An 18639-nucleotide genomic window follows, 5' to 3' on the forward strand; every position below is an offset into this window, starting at 1 on the left:
AGTTCCACCAGTGCTGTTGGGCTGAAACTTGCCTGAAATGATCCTGAGATGATCCTGACCAAGTGTTCTTATTTTTCGGGCTGATCCGAAATCCAAGATGGCCGCCATAGCGGCCATTTTGAAAACACATTTTAAACTTCTCAAGTTTAACCAGTGCTGTTGGGCTGAAACTTGCCTGAAATGTTCCTCAGATGATCCTGACCAAGTGTTGTTATTTTTCGGGTCGGTCCGAAATCCAAGATGGCCGCCGCGGTCGCCTTCTTGAAAAACACATTTTAAACTTCTTCTCAAGTTTCATTGGTGCCATTGAGCTGGAAATGGATGAGGATCTCAAGGAAGGCGAGTCAACATAGTGTTGTTATTTTTTCAGCCTCGTAAAAACTTTGACATGGCAGCAATGGCGGCCATTTTGTAACATGATTGCGCAATCATGGTTTTCCTAAACAACATCTATTTCAAACTTCTTCTCAAATTCCACCGGCGGGATTCAGCTCTAACTTACCAGAAATGATCCTGAGATGGTCCTTACCAAGTGTTGTTATTTATTGGGTCATTCAGAAATCCAAGATGGCCACCATGGCCAACAGTGTCACTATATTCTTGCTACAGAGAATGCATACTACTATAATATAAGGGTTTTAATTTAGAGTCAGATGACCGTTAAGGCCCTTGGGCCTCTTGTTTGTTTTGAAGTACCATACATGCTTTAGTATAGTTTCAATAGGATACATTCCTAATCCGGGCCTTGATTAGCAGCTCTGGTTTTGGTTTTCAGTAATTCTTTATGTGTGTTTCATCATATTAAGTTGAAATATGCCAAACTAACGATGGAACTAGCCTAAATTTAGTGCATATTAGAAGTCGGCATCAATAAGGTCACAGAGTCCTGGCTGTATTATAACTGATGATGCCTTCCCGACATATTTTATTTTCATCCATCCAAGATAAATGAACAAACTTCCAATTTCAATTAGGACCTTACAGAAACATGCATGTGTACAATCATATCAGAACAGCTGCAAACATTTCAGATTATTTGCAATTAATTTCTAAACCAATATCAGTAAATTTATCAACTTTAAACTTAGAAGATTACTGATTTGGGGTTAAACAATAATGTTCGTTTACAGTACTTCCAGTACTTTGATTTAATTAAAAATATTGGGGTGAGTTTTGGCGAAAATGTAATTTAAATACTTGATTGATTAAAAATGATACACATTCATTAGTAATCAATGATATGGGGAGTAGTTTGGATATGATTAATTTATAATCAAATGAAATCCATGGTTTGTACATTGTAGATGCATACAATTATTTTGTCCATAACATCAGTGCTGTTGTGTGTAAGAAATGATCTGTTTAATAAATCAGTCGCAATGTCTCTGTCGCAGTGAAATACATTTCTATATCTTGTGTTGTTTATCCTATTGGTTAATTGAGTAGAGAACGATAGAGATCTGCGATATGACTACTTATAACGGACGGATGGACAGACGACCACATTTATTCTACCTTCGTTGGTTATAAAAGCGGACCCAAGTTTATTCCATTTCTCTCGTGCGTGTTGATACCTAAGTCCGACAAAGAATATCTCTTTGAAATATACTTTATATATTATGGTAATTGAGTGCACAAACCAACAGGGTGTTTTGAAAGTGTCTTATTGCCGGTGTTTTTATATATATCATGTCCGCTGCTTATCGTAATGGCTTATATCGGCCATGTCGCTCTGTCGCAATGGTGCCGGCGCCAAGCGACAGTGCGCCATGCGAAGAGCGACAACGCGTCATTTGACAAAAGTACTCCGCCAATGCGGCGACAGGGCGACACAATTTTTATGTGGCATTGTCGTGTAATTTTGCCGAACTGGTGCGTTCTTTCCCCATGACGCGCTGTCGCTCTTCACATTGCGGGGCGCCAATTCCGACGGTGCGATAAGGCTGAACTCAACCCCAATAATAACTCATTGCTTTCAATGTTATATATACAAAATATGAGTGATCAAGTTAGATCTAGATTGAAGGGTATCATGTCAGATACACTGTATATTATTTTAATGTATTAAATCTTCTTAGATTTGAGATTTTTTTTATATGTTCCGATATGTTATCTGAAAATTAAATCGTTTCTCTATTTTAATTAATTTAAGAATATATTTAACATTCGGAACAATTTAATAAATCATAATCAACTAACTTATTCCTCAATTCTGAGATACATTATTTTACAACAATTGCGAAACAAGTTATATCAACTTATATTAATCACACTTGTTGGCACGGATGGAAGTACGTGAGGGGTCTTACTGTGGGAGGAAACCGGAGTACGCGTGGAAAGCCCACGTGATCGGACAGGTGATCCCGCACCTTTTCACGCCCGATCGGGGAATCGAACCCCGGCCGCCTAGGTAAAAGGCAAGTATGTTACCACTGTGCCACCCTATCACCCAAGGTTTCAAATAGGCCCATATCAAATTTTCGAAAGGCCGATACAACATCAGAATCCTTCGGATTACGGCGTCGGTAAATTAATTTCAGAGACATTTTGTCAGTTCGCAATTACAGCATTATGGACAAATATTGCTGTAATTATTATAGGGAAATATGTTGACACAGTGATTCACGTTTTTGTTTGTTTTTGTTTTTTTATCATATACTGAGTATTTATTTTCGAATGGTATATTCATCTTCATTTGTGACATTCGCTGTACATTAACTAATGCTTTTACGAAATTACACAGAGTACAAGTTTCTTAACTTGTGTCTAATATCATAAATACATATTCAAATAAAACATGTTTAAATGAAACACATGTATATTGAACACTAAAACATATACAACGAAAAGTATACGTGTAGTCTTAATTATTCTGAAATTATATTAACTTTTTTTTATTATATCGGTCTGGCATTGCCGACATCAAAAAGCCGATTAAACGACAACAGTTCGGACTAACTTACACAATACAAGATTGAATCAAATAGTAATTATCTAAGGTCCAATTAAAAAATTAAGACATTCCGGTCTATCAGAGTCCCTTCGTTCCACCTACAGCGGTAGCGATATAAGATCGCTGTGCTGGGGAATTCTAATTGATGCATGATGATTCAATTATAATGTTTAAGTCCTATAGTTCGAATGAAAAAAAGGAGCAAGAAGTAAATGTTATTTATATCAAAGATAAATCGCCGTATATATACAAAGTAAAACTAGCGACTTAGAATGACGATTTTTCGCTTTTCCCTCACGAGCAGGCGCTAGGAAATAAAACGTCGCACAAAAATAAGCAGTGTAGATAATTCTGTATTACTCCAGAAATGCAAAACGGAAAATTAGATAAATTTATATTAAGAGAAGAAATCTTGAATGATCAAATAACCAAAAATTGTCAAAATCAATTTATCAACAAAGTCGTGAAAAAGTTGGATAAAATTGGACATACAAAGATAAAAAAAAACAAAAAAAACGTGAAAGACTTTTGGTACGTCACTGTATATCTAGTATATAAGATTGCGACGGTTCAAAGTTCAAACTGCAAGGAATCTTCGTGAAGAATGCAAGAAAAATACAGTTAGTAAATAGATCTCTGTTTAAAATTAAAATAAAAATGACCTAGATTTTTCAAAAAGAAATATTAATATTCTGATATGAATGGTACTGTACGACATCATTTAGTAAGCTGATAGTCTGAATTCGCCAGGTAAAACGGGAAAACGCATGATTTATTCTTGAGAAAATTGTTAATTTTTTTAGAAAAAGTAACATGCATCCTGAATATATTACTACACTACGAGTTATTTCCCTTTAGTTTGTATTGTATTTGTTTACCGAAGGAAACCTGTTTTAAGCATATGTGTTGGATGCGGGTTAACACACGTGTAGGTAAATGACAGGTGCTTGGAGTCTAAAATATGATTTATAACTAGTCTTCTCTCGCTAAACTCATAGCAATAACACCGAGTCGTTTTGCTATGGAGGAGTTTTGCAATGGAACATTTTGGGTAAGTACACCGGTTTCCTGACTGCTGTCATTCGGTTCCTGTCATTCATGTCTAGCTAGCTGACGATACTGTGCTTTTGTTAGTACAGCTGAACTCGGCTGTGTTCGGCTGATATACACACCGATATTATGTACTCATGAAGGCAGATTAGATTCATTCCTAACAATGAACTTGGTCTGAAAACATGCATGCACTTCTTTAAAGTACGACTTGTAAAATCCTATAACATACTGCACATGCCTCCGTGCCATATACTGACCTTTACAAATGTAGGGTAACTTGCAATATATGTAACGCCAAAAAACACCCACGGTATCTTATAGAAACAGAATACGTTTCAGGTAGATATACTTTAATAGATTAATTGTAGGTTTTTCAATTAGATTTAAATGTTTAAAGATATTTCAAACTTGTTTAAATTACCCAAATTTAAAGATTTTAGGACCATCATCAACTTATCATCATTTATATCTATATAATTAGCACATTTATACAATTGAAGATATATATTTAACTTACCATATTTTTTATCACCTATATCTGTATAAATAAGGTTCAATCTTCATGTAAAGTTGACAATGCTGTCATTTTTGCCTATTTCAGCAAAAATATATACATTGTGTAATATGCAGTGATATACCATATATGGACATGAATGAATTTGCATTGAATCTTTTGTTCCTCCCCATCCCTCAGAAGCATTGTTGTGGGAAAAACCCACATTCCGTAGGCACATGGTATGACCGATCACTTTATATTTGAAAATGACACAGATGTAGTTGTCTGGTTAACCTTCTGAAAGCAGAGACGTGATCAAGATGTGTATATCACGTCTCAGCTAAAAGTAGGTCATACATTATAAGGTGAATCACTTTTCCTGACAACTTATAAATCAACTTGTGAGACAATCTATTAGAATATCTACCCTACTGTAATTCACTTCTTCAGTTGTGTAATACTTGGGTGAAATTTTGTTAAGCATGTATTGCTACTTAATTCAATGACTTCAGTTCTGCAATTTCAGAAATCAACACATATTTATATATTATAAAAAATCATATTAGTCCTTTTAAAACCTAATGTATCAAACTGAATTTTTTGAGTAATAAAATATATTTCAAGAGTAGATAAACAACATACTATTTTCTTGAATATTTTAAAACTATATTTAAATGTTTAAAAAAAATAGATAGTATAAATTTTGCATATGATTCGCTCTTAACCAGGTGATTGATGTGGTATGTGTTGTCATGATTGTGTGTTATTTTGATATTTCTTCTTGATAAAGTAAGCCTTAGTGTAGTTTAGATTTTGTTATAAATCTTATAAGAAGATTAAGTTGATGTCATGAATACAAAATATGGCTAAATGCAAAAGTCAATGTTATTATATCAGTTAAACTGTTTCACTTGATAATTCAGAATCATTATGGACATATCACTCTACCTGAAGAACTGACTCTAGAATATGTTTGTTAAGACTTCTGACACATCTTGTAAAATATTTCAATTTTATGATAAATACACAGATTACAGATACATGTACGTGATGTGGGTACATCAGGATTATGTATGTAAGCTAGCACTTAAGTATTTAAGTCAGACATAGACTTATTCATATCTACTCTCACTTGGGTTTTGAAATATATTTGCATTATATACAGGTAAAGTTGTAGATTGCCCATATCCGCCCGGAATTTTTTTGTTAAGAATTGCTCAGCTAAATTCTAATACTAGATTATCTCCCCCTAGATTGAAACTTCGTTAGACTCGGACATATTATCCTAGAGACCAAGATCATAAAACATAATCAAATTTATAATTTTGATATTTTAGAGACAGGCAGCTAGTCTAGTAGAATTGATCGAGTCTTCAACTTGATAACATCAATCATTGTTGACCAATCAAAATGGTGCTACCAGTTATATATACATTTGTATACATGTAGATCATGACATCTTATATATACCCTAATCCAAAGGTTTCAAAGACTAGCTGATAAACCGCCAGAAATCATAGGATTACTAGTAAATATACCCTATCAATTCAAGTTCAGGTACTATAATGTAAGTGTGGTAAGCTTTGTCTTTCTTGAGAGATGGCCTTAATATAAAGGCTTATATATATCCAGTCAAACCTGTGTATAAAGGTTACTCAAGGAAACAGAAAATTGTGGTCTTTATAGACAGGTGACCTCTATGTGGTAATTTGTATATTAGTCGACTGTACCTGTGTATAAAGGTCACCCAAGGAAACAGAAAATTGTGGTCTTTATAGACAGGTGACCTCTATGTGGGAATTTGTATATTAGTCGACTGTACCTGTGTATAAAGGCCACTCAAGGGAACAGAAAATTGTGGTCTTTATAAGACAGGTGACCCATAGAGAGTTCAATATACAATTTATCCTGTCTATTAAGGCCATTTAGGGTTACAAAGGGAATTGGCATTTATAGGCAGGTCAAACATCTGTATGAGGCCATGTGGTCCATATACATATGTATATACAATTAGTTCTGTCTATATATAAAGGACATTTTAGGGAACAAAGGAAATTGACCTTTATAGGTAGGTGGCCCTTGTTTTGAGGTTTATATAGTCAAACCTGTCTATAAGGCCACTCAAGGAAGTAAAGAAGGTGGCTGTATGGGCAGATGGCTTTTATATAGAGGTGCCTTTAATATGTAAAATATATCGCTCAAGTAAACTAAGAAAATGTAGACAGATGGTCTGTACAGAAGTTCAGATGTGATGAAACAGCTGGTATACAATGTATATCAAATATGCTTTTGTTATATGCAGCTGGCCTTTTGACAAGTTTTCATTAGAATATGAATGGATTCCTATCAAGGAAATGATAAGAAATTTTATCAAAATATGAAATGAATTACTGGCAGATAGAAATGTCATTAACAGTATTGTAGAATTTGAGGTCACCCATAATCAGGGGTGGGGGGGGTTAATTCTTAAGAAAGCAGATTAGTTCACTTCATTTTATGACATCTTTAATCCACAGATCAGTGTTCACTCAAAAAGGTATAAAATGCGTAAGTGATATGGGAATTGGTTGCACTTTCAGAATCGATAATCTGAAACTCAAAATCGATCGATTATCGATTAAAATTAGTTTTCTAATTTGCACAGAATTGCGCTATTGTATAAAATTCATGTATATCTCATGTACATTTTTATTTCCTATCTTTGCTGTTGTTACCAATATTTTCAATACCGAACATAGTAAGGCATTTAACGCTTGTTTGTATATTTAAATCTCCTTAATTGCTTTTAAATAACAAAAGAATATATCATAAGAATATAAGATCAGCTATTTCTTGTTTTGGTAACATTACAAAAATATGTGAAGCTGAAGATTTACTATTACACTTCCAGAAAATCGTCATCGATGATTAGTTTAATTTTTTTTTTTACTAATTTTTGATTATTTTCGATCATTGGCCCACCACTGAAAATGCATTTGTCATTTACAATTATGTCCCTAATACAATACATAATTCACTAGAAGTTCATCACATTGTCATTGGTATAATTTTCTTATTTTCTTTCAGGATTTAAATGAAACATGGAACGGCGACTGGCCACAGTTTACAGACTGTTTCCAGAATACAGTGTTGGTATGGGTGTCGAGCGGCTTTCTGTGGCTTGCTCTACCGTTCTACCTGTGGTACCTCGTCCCCATCACAGGAACACCCCTCAAATGCTCCTGGAAACATAGAATTAAACTGGTAAATATCGTTCTGTTTGATAATTCAAAAAAAAAAAAAAAAAAATAGGATCAATTAAATTGCCTTTACTACTAGACCATTCTGGATTTTAAAAATATTTGGTCAAATTAATATAAGACTGATTTTGATGAAATGGGGAAAGGTAGTGAACGGTATATGGTAAAAATAATAATAAAAAAATTCAAAAATCAAAATCTCCATGTAAGCCTTTCTTTACATTTTCATGCTTACTGAAGCTTAATTACCCGGTAGCTATGAATTTAGATTGACCAGAAAAAATATTCAATTACCTTCTTGGGCTTAAAACAAGCGGATCTCCACTATGATGGCAAGATGATCTAAAAATGCAATTAAAATCCTCTTGTTTGTTATATTAGTATAATCTTGCCCCTCAGGTTGAGATCCACCTTTTTCACCTTCCAAGGTGTGAAACATTTCTGTTAATTCCGTGCTAGAGTTAAAGGGATGTATTTCTTATAATATAAAGAGGTGGAGAATTTAAAATCTTCTTGTTTGTTAACTTAGGAATATTTGGGTTGCGATCCACCTTTTTCACTTTCCAAGGTGTGAAACGTTTCTGTCAATTCCATATTAGAGTTAAAGGGATGTATTTCTTATAATATCTGAAGAGGTTCAGAATTTGTGGTCTAGCTTAAATTGTCCTCTCTTTTACTTCCTACAGGCCATTGTAGTTATCCTGATGGGCCTTTTGATTTACTGGATCACAGATGTAGTAAACACACTGAAACCTGAAGGAGAGTACTTCAGAGCCACGCTTGTGGGGCCCATCATACGACTGGCTACCTATGTAAGTATGGGGGTCGACCATACAACTAGCTACCTATGTAAGTATGGGGGTCGACCATGTCAAGGAGATGTCCATGTTCCTCTAAAGGACTCACACAACTAAATAATTTACTATATGTTATTACTAGTGACCCCATCCCTTTATTCGCTCGTTTAAAGTTCAAGTGATGTGAAATTGATATCAAATTAAAGTTTCAAGTTTTTTCTATCGGATAAATGTTGTTATTGTATAGGTTTAATGGCATATAAGAGCACGCGGGTACTCGAAAGACAGTAACCCAGACATTTACAATACACTGGGGAACCCCCATCTTGGGAATTCCTGCCTTTTTACACCTCGAATCCTTCGTCATTCAATTTTCAGTAGGGGTGTATATTTTTGATTCTCCAAACATCAAGACCCTTCTCTTTATTCTCGTATATAGAAAGTACCCATTTCGTACGTTATTTACTCGGGAAAACAGCTACAAACCTAAGAAACATATTTTCCTCAGGGACTTGGTTCATGTGAAACACCAGCTGATTGGCTGATTTAGTTGTGTGAGTCCTAAAGAATTGTGATTACCTAGTTGTTGAGGCATCTGTCTATTAATTTATTACAGTGTGTAGTGTTCCTACTGATATGCCTGGAGAGAAGGAAAGGATTGGTAACCTCCGGAGTGCTGTTTATATACTGGGTCCTGGTCGCTGTTACTCTTATCATTCCATTCTACTCAACCATCATTCAAAAGGCAAGTACCGGATGGAAATATATCATAAATCTTTGATTAAGTGATAAAAGTCATAAATATTTCAAGTGATAAATTAAATCTTTAATCAGTGTTCAAACTAAGGTGTTATCATGTAACTTCCGGCTGAATATAATTTAACATAAGTTTAGTTGATATTATTCATTGACAGTTACAACAGTTTTTGGTCCCCTTCAGGTGAAATGAGGGGGACTATAGGTTTCTTCTATGTCCTTGTGTTTGTTTGCTGGGCATTTTGCCCCATGAACAGCCGGAGTCAGAGGTAGGGTCCCTGTGTAGTAGTTGGTGGCTACCTCACAAAACAATATGCAGGAGGCCTGTCATGTGCCATCCATGGCAATTATGGTAAAGTGTTTACCCAAGGACACCAACATGACAGCAAAGACCTGAATGTTTCTCAGCTTCCCGAGAAACACAAACCGACACGGGTAGGGAGCGTCGAACCACACACCTCGGATCTTTATCTTAGGTTATGTGGCCGGCGCTCTAAAATACTGAGCTACTGCAGGACCCTTCTTTTCCGTCCCTCTTGTACATACATATATATGTAACACCAAAATTTGACGGTGCTTTAATGGTTTCAATCCTTGATAGATTTTGATTAAAATTCATGCAAGTACAGAGACTATTAATATCCTAGATAGTTTGAGTTTCAGGGTTGTTAGGTCAAGATCAAGGTCACTGTTACTATATTTAGAAAATTCAAATCATTACAGTATAATAGCTGATGAGGGCCGGTAGGGCATTATACTTGTTTATGGTGGTTACCTTGAGTTATCTCCCCTTATGGGTTTGATGGAAAGGAGACTTTGGGACTACAATTTACTATTTTTGGATCATCTACTCTGAAGAAGTATTGACCTTATTTGCTATGATGCAGTATGCATTCTCCTGAATGACTTACTAGAATTTGAACAAATTTGTTGTGGTTTATGTACCCTTGGAAACAGGAAATTCTTTGGGCAGAAAAGCAATAAAAACCAAAATGAAAGATTTCATCCTTAAACTGTTGAGGGGATAAAAATTGATAAAAGAATATTTTCTTGTTTTAAAAGCTTTACTTTTATAATTTAATATGAAAACCCTATCTAGTATATTTAATGAAGCTAACCTTGCTGTTTTTCCTGTTTTAGGACTACGTGGACGAGGAAAAGAGATTTATAATCTTTATGATTTCCACAGCACTCGTTCTTCTACAGGTGATAGTTCACTGTTTTGCCGAGGAATTACCACACACTACCAAGGTATGTATATATCTGTTACCGTATTTATCCTGTAATAAACCCAGGGGTCAGCACATCAACTTATGACTCATTATATTGACGGGATGGGTATATTGTAGACTATGAAATAGGGGTGAACACATCAACTTTGACTCATTATATTGACGGGATGGGTATATTGTAGGCTATGAAATAGGGGTCGGCGCATCAACTTCGACTCATTATATTGAAGGGATGGGTATATTGTAGACAATGAAATAGGGGTCAACACATCAACTTTGACTCATTATATTGATGGTGTGGGTATATTGTAGACTATGAAATAGGGGTGAACACATCAACTTCGACTCATTATGTTGAAGGGATGGGTATATTGTAGACAATGAAATAGGGGTCAGCACATCAACTTTGACTCATTATATTGATGGTGTGGGTATATTGTAGACTACGAAATAGAGGTAATACATCAATTTCAACTGATGATATATACGGGGAGGTTATTGCAGGACTACGAAATAAGGATGAACCCATCAATTTCAACTGATGATATATATGGGGAGGTTTATTGTAGGACAATGGAATAGGGGTCAATGCATCAATTTCGTCTCATACTAGACAATGGGGTTTATTACAGGACAATTAATGTTATCACACTATCACACAGAACTGTAATAGACACAGATGGGCTTATCACCATATATAGATGTGGTATATATATGACACAATATATATAAATGTCTATCACAACCATACTGACCATATTATCTACAATATTTACCAATCAATCATGTTCAAATATACCATGACTTGTGTAGGTCAAATCTTTAATGTTTCATAAAAGTCAAAATTCACCAGTTGATCAAGTAACTATTAAAAATATTTGCTTATAACTCTAAAACTAATATCAAAGATCTGCTTAAATTTGATCAGGTATTAATTTATGTCTTTTTTTTTCTTTTTTTTTGTAATTTTTTTTTCAATCAAAAACATTGCATACAACTCTAAAACTAATATCAAAGGTCTGCTTAAATTTTATCAGGTATTTAATTCATGTCTTTTTGTTTTTTAATTTTATTTTTCAGTTTACTTGTCCGGAAAGTAAAGGTTCTTTCCTATCAAGGTTATCTTTTACCTGGCTAGACAAGTAAGTCTCTCCTATAAGTATTCTGTATTAAGACAAATAAATACAGTAGGATACTATTTATTAATCATTGTTAAGGTAACAATGTGATATATACATAAATAGTTAATTGATTTCCTTTACATAGCAAACCAGAAAAAAAAAATATATACCGTATTTGACCTAATAAGGGTGCCTGCCCCAATAAGGGCGCCCCTACCTTTTTTCAAGGAAATAAATCTTTGACTGAGTGTCAAAATGGTGTTGAAATAGTGTTCAAAAGTAATAATTCATGTGAAATATTTTGCGACTTTATGTGTTCAATTTTCTTCAGCAAATTAAGTAACTGGAACACATGTTTTCGCCACATTTTGTGTATTCCTACAGGCTACAGATGACATGTCAGTGCAAAGAGCACCCAAAACTAAACACACATACAAATAATAACTTACCATCTTTATTTGAAGATAAAGTAAAGATTTCATTCTTGTTGATAAATAACTTTTGTTCAGAACAGAAAGCTAGTAAAAGACATTGTAAATCAATTATTAGGTCAAAGAAAACGATGTCCGATATGATCTGGGAAATCACCTGTTTCTATAAATAGAACACAAAAGAGTTCCATTTGAACATAAATGGTGGAACACACGTTCTCTGGTCTAAAGATCAGCTGGCATGGTTTACAAGTTTACAGGAGTATTCAAGTGATGTTTAAGCTTAATATATGATATGGAATAGATATCTTCATCTGGAATATTTTTATGACTGAATATTTTACCGTTTCCACAACCTTGGGTATTCTGCTATAAGGTATAGTCTGTTTCATAAAACTTCAGAATAACTAATCTTAATAAGGGCGCCCCCACTGTCAATTACCCGCGCCATGCGCCCTTATTAGGTCAAATACGGTAATAGACATTTTGAATTTTTTTAATATCAGTGGTTTTTAAATTCTGAATATTCATCCAGGTATATTTCAATTGAAAATTACGTATTTTATTTTAGTTAAAATTTGTTTCAAGTATGTCTCCATTTAAAAGGCACTTTGAATCTAACAGGTATTTTAACAAAAGTATTTATTAAAATCAAAACAAAGAATATAATTTATGAAAGTAAAAACCAAGAATTGATTAATAGAACCAAAGCAAATAATTGAAGGATTTGTGTAAATCAACACAAAAAATAGTAATATTTGGGAAATTAAATATCTTTCCTAGCAAATTATCTCAAGTTGAGACCAACACATCATCTGCAACATATCGCTGGCCAGAAAGATTTTCATATTTTCTTGATATAATTTGTGTCAAAAGTTATTAATACAACATGATGATTTAAGGAACTGTTTGCCGATTTACAGTTAAATTGTGTTTTCCCTAGGTTGATGGTGCTGGGGTATAAAAAGACTCTGACAGAAGATGATGTGTTTAATTTGAATCCATCCGAAAAGTCACAAAAGGTTGTACCGAGGTTTGAAAGAGTCTGGAATTCTGAGGTGGCAAAACAGAGAATCAAGTAAGATCAATAGATAAATGTTGTTAATTGTAGCTGTCTACACACATGGAGACACACATTGTCATAAGTAAACCGAGAAATTTTTATTTGGTCCAAAAAACCAAATGAGAATTTCTGACAATAAAGTTTAAACATTTGACAGTTACCATTACCATTAGTTACTAAGCATGGTCATCTTTGATTTGATGAACTGTATGTCTGGGGATTATTTGACCAACATTGAATGTTTAGTACTGTGAATTTGTGTTAAATAATTTGAACTCTTTTGTATCTGAAAACAAATTTATTCATAATCTTTATACTCCTTAAGCCTTTAAATGTACATATAAATGATAATTGGTAGAATTTACATATTGCAAAACATTTTTCACTTGTTGCTGTTGTTGTTGTCGTTGTTGTCGTCGTCATTGTCGTCGTCGTCGTTGTTTATTTTTCTCAGTAAGATGATTCTGTTGACACCTGCCCCATAATCATTTAATCATTCTCATGCTCAAGCATGAAATCTGTGCTCAACTTCACTTCTTTTAAACTTGCTTAAACCCTGAAATTGATTAAAAGAAAAACTTAAACATAGAAAATAAGATCCCACTTGGTGTCTCTCCACAATTCTCTTAAATTATTGAAATTATTGCATTTGTATTTCAAAATTAGATTCATCACTAAAAGTATTTTGAGCCTGAGCACAAAATAAATGCATATTTGAGCATGGTACTGATCCAGAAATACAGAAATAGGAGTATGTATGTAAACTATTTGAATAAAAACTCAAATCTGATCAGAAATAAAGTGATAAAGATGTTATTACATTATAATGTTAAGTATTTACTGATTTTTCAAACCAGTATTTAATTCAATTTCTAGATGTCAAAAATCGAGAATTGCAAAAGTCCCTGCAAGTTCCTATGAGACATTCACAGAGAGGACACCTTTATTGTCAAGCGGCAACCAAGACACCAAAAAGGAACCGTCCAAGGAAATCGTAGGAAAAGCTAGTTTGACAAAAGTGCTCTTTAAAACATTTGGACTGGAGCTGTTGAATGCCCATCTATTCAAATTGTTTTATGATGGATTAAATTTTGTGAATCCTTTTCTTTTACGGTAAGTTTGGACAACTACTCATTTAAATGAATGGAACTGCTGTACAATTCATCATTTTACCTGAAACTGAATACGTGTATCTATTTCTTTCTCTTAACTAGTCAAGGTGTAAAAGAAAATTTCTCTAACCAAGCAGTATTTTGTGGCTAGCATTACCAAGTTACACAGATTTCCAAGTTTGTTATATGCATAATGTGTTGCCTTTAAGCTAAAATTCTTTCTACCCGACCAGAATTTTGCAGATATTATTTACCAGGGCTACACAGATTTCCAGGATTGTTAATTAGTCTCGTTAATTTGAAGCTTGCTGATAGATTTCACTGTGCCTGGAGCTGATGGTGTTTACCAACAAGTCTGGAAGGGGTACGTCCTGACCGCTGGGTTCTTCCTTACCGTCCTAATGCAGTCCTTTCTGTTTCACCAAGTATTCCATAAGAGTACCACCCTTGGCCTGCGAGTCCGTGCCGTTCTCATTTCGGCAGTCTACAAGAAGGTGAGATCTTTCTAAATGATTTTTTTCAACTTATGGTAAGAATTGAAAAATTACATAATTTAAAATATATTTCTTTTAAATATTTTTTTTTTATCTATTAATTTTTTTTTAAGTAAAGATAATTTGATATTGGTTGAATGTTGTTTCAGGTTATCAAATAGATAATTAGTTTAAAAATTTGCATGGGGGCTTTTTGTGGTAATATTTGATGTCAGCCCTGCTACCAATGCAGAGTATTCCGGTATCAACACTGAATAAAGAGTTATGGCCCTTTGTTTATGATTACTTCCTTGTTATCAATTTCCCCATGGAAAGAAGTACGGCATATTGTTTCAATACTGGTTCCTGTTGCTGTCCTTATTCTTACATAATCTGGGACAAAATTTCCAAACTGAAGATGTCTTGATGAAACTTGAAACATGTATGCATCACCGACAGATTCTTTGCAGTGTAGTATAATTGGGTCACTGCAACCTTTATTTCAAGGTCAAAGGTTGATGATTAAGTGCAAATTTGGTCTGGAGCATTAATTTTTAACAGTGATATCTTGATGAAACTCGATAACCTATATGCATCATTGAAAGGGGAAAAGAAGGGGTCATATGTTTTTCGTTTACGAAAGCAAATCTTAGTGACCAACCTATTCACCAGAAATTTCTTTCACGAATATTAGTTTGTCATTGTCCTTCTTCCTGCAGGCATTATCAATGAGCAGCGCAGCAAGAAAGGAATCCACCATTGGAGAAATAGTGAATCTTATGTCTGTTGATACGGAGCGCATTGTCTCAACATTACAGTATATATGGGGCCTGTGGTCCTCGCCTCTTCAGATGGCCATAGCTTTGTACTTCCTGTACGAGACTACCGGCCCGTCCATGTTTGCTGGCTTTGGATCTCTCATACTCATGTTTCCCGCGAACGGCTACCTCATGTACAAATTACAAAAACTACAGGAAGAGCAGATGACACTGAAGGACACCAGGATCAAGGTCATCACAGAGGTTCTTAATGGAATAAAGGTAGGTCAAGGTCATCACAGAGGTCAAGGTCATCACAGAGGTTCTTAATGGAATAAAGGTAGGTCAGGGTCATCACAGAGGTCAAGGTCATCACAGAGGTTCTTATTGGAATAAAGGTAGGTCAAGGTTATCACAGAGGTTCTAAATGGAATAAATGTAGGTCAAGGTCATCACAGAGGTTCTAAATGGAATAAATGTAGGTCAGGGTCATCACAGAGGTTCTAAATGGAATAAATGTAGGTCAGGGTCATCACAGAGGTTCTTAATGGAATAAAGGTAGGTCAAGGTCATTACAGAGGTTCTTAATGGAATAAAGGTAGGTCAAGGTCATTACAGAGGTTCTTAATGGAATAAAGGTAGGTCAAGGTCATTACAGAGGTTCTTAATGGAATAAATATAATACATAATAAAATAAATTATAGCGATTGTATTTCACTAGATGTTAACTTCTGTTTTAGATTTTAAAACTCTACGCCTGGGAGATGTCCTTTAAAGAGAAGATTGCTGCCGTGAGAAAACTGGAGCTGGCGGTGATCTGGAAGGCTGGGATCTATAACTGTGGATTCATGTTCTCCTGGACGATAGCTCCCTATCTCGTTAGTGTTATTAATTCACCGTAGTAATATTCGTAAACTTGATTTTGGAAAAACTTCTTTAAGATATATACATATGCCTGACAATCACATAATCTTGGTATTAATTTCTAGCAAAAATTAAAATTAATAATGATTTATTTTGCCAAAATTTCTGAATTAGCTATTATTTCAAGTTAGGTTTAGCTGCAGATCCCTATCAAAATAATTTATCTACCTAGTTTATACTACTAAGCAACCATTTTTACCTGGTAACCATCTTTACATTAAGCAGGATTTACCGATTTATGCGAAGGCAAGCAAACTGTAGACTGAAATCACCTATCGAACATGATAATATAAGATCAATGTTAATCTATTGAAGAAATTTTATAATTTCATAAAGTATTCTTATGGGACAATTTTGACTTTTTTCTTTTGTGATCAGGTTTCCCTGGCAACCTTTGTGACCTTCATCTACACAACGAACACACATTTTCTTGACCCTCAGACAGCCTTTGTGGCCATTTCCTTGTTCAACATACTGAGGTTTGCTGTTAATGTTGCCCCGGCAGTCATCTCGGAGGTTGTCACGGTAAGAATTTTGATGTGTCTCCGAGTCTGCAGCTCAGGAAATGTGCTTTCAGAAAATTGATTAAAATATTTGAAATTAACATAATATGAAACGCAGTTATACATATAATCTTGTGTGTGATATAAAACATTTTTATATTTTATAGGTGAAATAAAAGCCAGCCTCCTGTCTATAGAAGTTCAATATTTTTATGTTTGCAATTTTTTTTTTTAAAGTTTAGTTTTAACAATTTTAGATTAGATTTGGAAGAAAATTTGTCAATCATTATGCTGGTGTGTGAAATAGGGAGTTTTATCATGATTGGGTGTGGAGTTAGGATCTGAGCCATGGTAAACATTGACCACTCCTTATTCCAACTCTGTAAACTCGGAATGAATCATTCCTACATATGCAATACACATGTACATCGAGCCGATATATAATATACAAATACAAATATATCATGGGTGTCTGTGCAATAGTCCAGAATATTTGACACAAGGTACATCGATTGATCACCAGTACCTTATGTCAAATATTCTGGACTATTGCACAGACACCCTTGATATGCTTGTTTTATTACATAATCACTAAAACACTATTATAATCACTGACATCTCAACTTTTCTGTAGGCTTAGAAGTCACCATTACTGTCGTTTGGCAGTGTTAACATCTGAGTGACTTAGATGTTTGAAAGGGTAGGACGAAATTCCAAAGTGTCACAGGTGTTCAATAGTTCGAATGTGGCTGTGCAATAGTTCAAAATATAGCTTATGTGTATAGTTAAAGAAAATCCAACACATTCTGTAATAAGATAGAATAAAGAATGTTTCTATAAATGTTTGGATGAGATCCTGGTCATTTTATGTGAATTATGTGACAGAATATTATATATTTGTAGGCCAATGTCTCAGTGAAGCGGTTAAGTAAATTCCTCAACAGTGCTGACCTTGATGACAGCTGTGTGTCTCATGATGTCTCCGAACGTAAGTATTCTACGGATAAAAAAAAACTTGTGTGACACGTTTATCGGAACAACTGGACTTGGTCAATCATCGGTGACCAGGTAGTTTAGTTGGTAGAGTGTCTGTCTAGAGTTCGGAGGGTCCCGGGTTCGAACCCTGGTCTGGCTGTTTCATTTTCCCTTTCTGCTGTTACGCATGTATGACAATTCTTAATAAAAAAAATCACCTGTCAGGAATAAAGATAAGAGCTCTTATGCTGTTACCTTACGTTTTTTTTGAAAGAGGCTACTAATGTGGGAGCCTCTTGCAGAAATTGGGATTATCACACAATTGATGATGGACTGTTTAAATCTTACTTCATCTGTCAACAGTAGTATTTCATCCATATATGTATCCATCCTTGAACAATTACTATTATTGAAAATTTCTCTGAGAGTATGAGAGATCAGTCTCAAATAAAAATATATTCTCTAAACACGTTCCCATGGTAACTAGCTGTGCGTATTGCAATTGGAACAGATTGAAAACCAAAATGGCCGACATAATTATTTGACTCTGTACTTTCTGTAAACTAGGTGATGCAGTTGTGATCAGGGACGGAGAATTTTTGTGGGATGAAGAAGTTGGAACTACTCTGTCAGAGTAAGTTATAAATTGCCCCAATGGCCAGTAAGTCGCTTAATGTTAAACAAAATAATTGCTTGAACCTTTATTTCTTCTCCAAAACCTGTGTTGACAGTCAGTCTCAGATTTTGCCACAC

At 34.6% G+C, this 18639-nt stretch overlaps 1 protein-coding gene across 1 annotated transcript in view; it reads left to right on the forward strand.

Moving 5' to 3' along the window:
• Nucleotides 1-3922: 3922 nt before the first annotated feature.
• Nucleotides 3923-18639, forward strand: part of LOC117326722 (multidrug resistance-associated protein 1-like) — a 33918-nt gene continuing 19201 nt past the window's right edge. The window contains 14 exon segments of the mRNA XM_033883445.1: nt 3923-4004; nt 7569-7745; nt 8428-8553; nt 9155-9283; nt 10435-10545; nt 11607-11668; nt 13022-13156; nt 14018-14254; nt 14558-14747; nt 15446-15766; nt 16225-16362; nt 16787-16933; nt 17815-17899; nt 18454-18520. Of these exon segments, the coding sequence (XP_033739336.1) occupies nt 3975-4004; nt 7569-7745; nt 8428-8553; nt 9155-9283; nt 10435-10545; nt 11607-11668; nt 13022-13156; nt 14018-14254; nt 14558-14747; nt 15446-15766; nt 16225-16362; nt 16787-16933; nt 17815-17899; nt 18454-18520 (1955 nt within the window). The 5' untranslated portion in view covers nt 3923-3974.

Source organism: Pecten maximus, chromosome 5 (genome assembly GCF_902652985.1).
Source record: "Pecten maximus chromosome 5, xPecMax1.1, whole genome shotgun sequence".
NCBI lineage: Eukaryota > Metazoa > Mollusca > Bivalvia > Pectinida > Pectinidae > Pecten > Pecten maximus.